Genomic DNA, 4,470 nt, shown 5'->3' on the forward strand with positions numbered 1-4,470 from the left:
ACTCTCCCTAGGTCTGCTCTCTGCCTGCAGTTTCTCTCTCCCTGGGCCTGCTCCCTGCCTGCAGCCCGTCCTGCTCCTCTATTTTATTTATTTATTTTTTTCCCTACTTGGGGACCCGGGTCCCCCGCCGCTCCCCTCCCCCGCTCCTATTTATAGGCCTCGCCCCCCATCTGTTGCTCCAGACTTCCCCAGCGCTGACGTCACTGTTGTCAAGTCTTCTCGCCTTCTGCCCGCCGGGGGCGGGGCTTCCGCCCTGGGCAGGGTCTGCGCGCGGATTGGCTGCGCGCGCCGGGGCTGTGGAGGCATATAAGGGACGGCGGTGCCGGGAGCGGCCAGAGAACGAGAGGCAGCGGGCCCGGGAGAGAGAGAAGCCGAGCCCGATCCAGCAGCGCCATCAACTCCGGGCCCGGCCGAGGACAGCCTGCCACCCCGCCGCCCCATCCACCACCAGAAGCACCCAGAGAGCACCGCCATGCCGCAGCTGGACCTCGCCGCCGCCGTCCCCGGGACCCCCGTGCCCGGCCGCTCCGAGATCACGGCGGCCGCCGGCTTCCTATCCTCGCTGCTGCGCGGTCGCGTCAGCGAGAGCCGCCTGCGGGGCTTCTGCGGAGCCATGGCCGAGGCGCTGACGGGTGAGGCTGGCAATCATGCCCCGTGTGTGTGTGATGCACCCCACCGATGATGACCTGCGCCCCCCCCCGGGGGCACGCATAGGCGACCCCCCCCCCCACTCCGCCGCAGCGTGAATCATGCCCCGTGTGTGTGTGATGCACCCCACCGATGATGCCCTGCGTCCCCCTCCGCCGCAGCGTGAATCATGCCCCGTGTAATGCACCCCAACGATGATGCCCGGCGCCCCCCCCCGGGGGCACGCACGGGCGACCTCCGCCGCAGCGTGAATCATGCCCCGTGTGTGTGATGCACCCCACCGACGCCCCGTACATGGACCCCCCCCACCCCTCATTGAGGGAACTCTTCCTTACCCCCACATCAATCTGGATCCTTGGGTTGAGGCACCGGAAGCTGCCTTGTCCGGTTACCGATAAAACTAATCCCCTCGTACCCCCGCCAGGGCAGAATGTCTATTAATAGCCCCGTGTGACCGCCGCGGCAGCGGGCCCTCGGTGTGCCCCCCCCCCTCGCTGCCTGTCCTTGGCCATGAGCTGACGCCCCCCATCCTAAGCCGAGCTGTGCCGAGGCCAGCCCCGTAACATAGAGGTCGCGTTGGTAATAGGCCTGTGCTCAGCCCCCTGCCCGCCTCTGTGTCACGCGCAGGGCATGGCCCCGCTCTTCACCATGAAATTCTCTCATGGTCAGTTCACCACCGCCACACACAAGAATACCGTGCCCATGCTCATCAACGGTGCCTACCATCTGGCACGTATTATGGCACTGTGCCATATGCAAAACAGAAGACCACTTGCATTACCCGGCCCATAAGCGGGGCACGTATATGTGAAAGACGGGCGCAGGTTTGCCTCATGGCACAGATGCGGGTGTTTTACGCAGTGGCATCCTCGCACACAAGAATGAGTGCAAGTTTGCCTCGTGTCAGATGCTACTGCTTTACCCGCATCTTTTCAATGAAGTCTATGAACTGCTAATCGGGTGCTCTACCCAGCACAGATGTGCCCCCATTTATTTCCTCCGCCACTTCCCAGGTGCCATCAAGGGTAGTTTGTACGTTTCCACAACGTTGCCGTAGATTTCGCGAATACAATTTCACCTATGGAGAAGTGCGGAATTTATTTGGCTAAAAATAGTAGGTAATGTGGTATATCTATAGTGCATAATAGGTGGGGTTAGTGTAAGGGACGGGGGGCAGTGGAGGTCCCCCGCCCCCACCCGCATTATAAACAAAAGTAGAAAAAGTAAGGTGATTTTCGTTTTTAGGTTAAACAAATTCAGTCACTTCTCCATTACGTATATTTTCGAAAAAATCATCCTGGGCAAGCAATGTGCCCCTAATACCCGGCAGCATGGTAACTGCCACATCAGTAATGCAGTGATGGTATCACCCAGTGCCCAATACTGCGCTGCTATGCTTTGGAGCACTTGTCACATGCTTAAAACTGCACTGCGATTTTGCAGCCTGAACTGAGTCGAGGGGTAATAACCAGATCAAGAGTCATTCGTGTCGTAAAAATACCCTGTTGCCTTCAAATCACTGTCCCACACCCTGCCTTGACACAGTCGAACTCTGCCTGATCGAACCCTACATGCCTATCAATACGGTGGCACTATTGCCTCTCCCGTGTATTGTAAAGCTTCATTCCTGGACACGTGCCATTTTCTTACCCATTTTCGTTTTCTGGGAGGGGGTTTATTTCCCAAAGCATCACCTATGCACATGGATTGCCTGGCTGCTTCTAGGCTCGTGTATTGCTTAATGTGGGCATTCTGGGTGCAATGCGGGGGTGGTTCTTCTCCAGAGACGTATGGGACCTGGTTTGTAGACGACTGCCATGATTGAGGCCTGGAATTCACACACTGTTTCTCTTTGGTTTCAGAACATTACAGACACCACTGGTTCCCAGAAAAGCCGACCAAAGGCTCCGGTTACCGCTGCATCCGCATTAACCACAAGATGGACCCAATCATCGGCAAAGTGGCAAGTCGCATCGGCCTCACCAGCCAGCAGCTCTTCGCACTGCTCCCCCGGGAGCTCACCTTGTGGGTGGACCCCTTCGAGGTGTCCTACCGGATCGGGGAGGACGGTTCCATCTGTGTGCTGTATGAGGCGGCCGCCGTGCCACCTACACCCCCAGCTTCCTCTGCGTTTCCATTACTGACGTGTAAGGAGGAGCTGATGCTGGGGCGCACAAGTCCTCCCAAAAACTACCTGTTGACTGCGGCCAGCTAACCACCATGGCTGTGTGCACATGGGTGAGGTGGGACCTACAGTACTGATACCTCATTCTGGGACCCAAATCTTAACCGAGAGCTAGTCACTGGAGAAGAGCCACATCCAAAATGATCGCGGGGTAGCGGGGAGGGGAATGGCGTGTGAGACGGGGCGCTGGGGCAGCGTGAGGGGCCTTGAGATGCGAGTGTGTCTGAACCAGTAGGGTAGCATTGGGCTTGTTTGTTTGATGTTGGGAGGGGGTGGTGGTGACTTTGTTATGGAGAGGATATATTGCACTTCACTTATTGACTGACTGGGTCAAAGCTTGGCATGGCCAAGACCCCCCTGTAGATATCCATAAGGGGTCTGTTACTTGCCTGATCCTTTAACCAAATCCTCCCACAGCAATGCACTGCCTCTGACTTTTTTTTTCCAGGGGATTACGATTACTACACAGCACTTTCGGCCTTGCAATGGGGCTTCACTGTAGCACAAAGGGGTGGAGGGAGTTGCTCTGCGCCTCCTCTACCCCTTCAATTCCTGGGTCTTGAATTGAGGCCCTGGAAACACTGATTTATTCCAGACTTGAAGCACCCAAATTGCGGCCAACCATTGAAGTCTAACACCCCTGATCCCTTCAAAAAGCATTCCCTGAAGTGACGACGCACTCTGACGCCTTACTATGTATGAATTTTACCATGCTAGACCTACGTGATGCAGGTCCACTGTGCAATATTTCAGATTCGGGGTTGAGGCCCAGAATCCTGCCTTGTACCTCCTTGTCCGAAATGTGACCATGCCCGGGACAAGCACCAGCCAATACGAGAGGGAGGCTCTGCACACGTTTGGGAGGCGGCCGTAGCTCCAGCCAAACCAAAGCCCAGCCTTGGCTTCACCCCCCAATGGTTAACTGAACTGCCCAAGTGTCCACGCAAGTCCCCTTCCCTTTTCTCAGGCGGGTGCTCCAGTGCCCAGTTGTGTCCCACCTCCCAGGTGTGCGTCCTCCTCCGCTGCACTCGCTGCTGTTGTCCTTGGCATGGATCTAATGTTGCATTTCAGCCCAACCCAGTGCCCAACTCTTCAATGTTTAGAAGCTGTGAATTGCCCTTCTAAAGTTGCCTTCGACACTGACCTGGCCTGGGCTTGAGGCATCACTCAATGCTGCTTTCTGTATTGTTTCTGTTTTTTTAAGACCTTACATGTATTGCTAAATTGGGCTGCTGAGCAGTCTGCTTATCGGTATTTGGTGAAATTCTAGACTACAGTGTTTTTGTAGGGGCGGAGGGGAGATACCGCGAGAATGATTTTATATGAAATGTACAGTTAATGACAAATGTACAGTTTTGTTACCTTGTTGTAATAAAAATGTAGCACTCTACGCCGTGCAGACTGGTGTGTGCGGTCTTTACAAGGGGGGTTGGGAGGATCAAGTCCAGTCTTCATAACTACTTAACACGCTTTCCTACCCCCAGAGACCACGTGCACACGGCTGAGGTTGCCGGACGTCCCCAGATATCCTGCACTTGTTGGAAAATGTTCTGGTGGACCGAGGAACCCTCTTCAAGCTTGAAAGCAGTGGACCGCCTCCTCTGTAGATCAGACATCTTCCCAGGGTTTTAAAAGTA

At 55.5% G+C, this 4,470-nt stretch overlaps 1 protein-coding gene across 1 annotated transcript; it reads left to right on the top strand.

Annotated features, from left to right (window-relative positions):
• Window positions 1–324: 324 nt before the first annotated feature.
• On the top strand, window positions 325–4,223 carry BTG2 (BTG anti-proliferation factor 2). Its single transcript, XM_069633074.1, has 2 exons — window positions 325–632; window positions 2,511–4,223. Exons 1-2 carry the CDS (start codon window positions 473–475, stop codon window positions 2,861–2,863), a joined length of 513 nt encoding a protein of 170 aa, XP_069489175.1. The 5' UTR covers window positions 325–472; the 3' UTR covers window positions 2,864–4,223.
• Window positions 4,224–4,470: the final 247 nt, after the last annotated feature.

This window comes from Ambystoma mexicanum, chromosome 13 (assembly GCF_040938575.1).
Source record: "Ambystoma mexicanum isolate Mex_15411 chromosome 13, UKY_AmexF1_1, whole genome shotgun sequence".
In the NCBI taxonomy this organism is placed as follows: Eukaryota; Metazoa; Chordata; class Amphibia; order Caudata; family Ambystomatidae; genus Ambystoma; species Ambystoma mexicanum.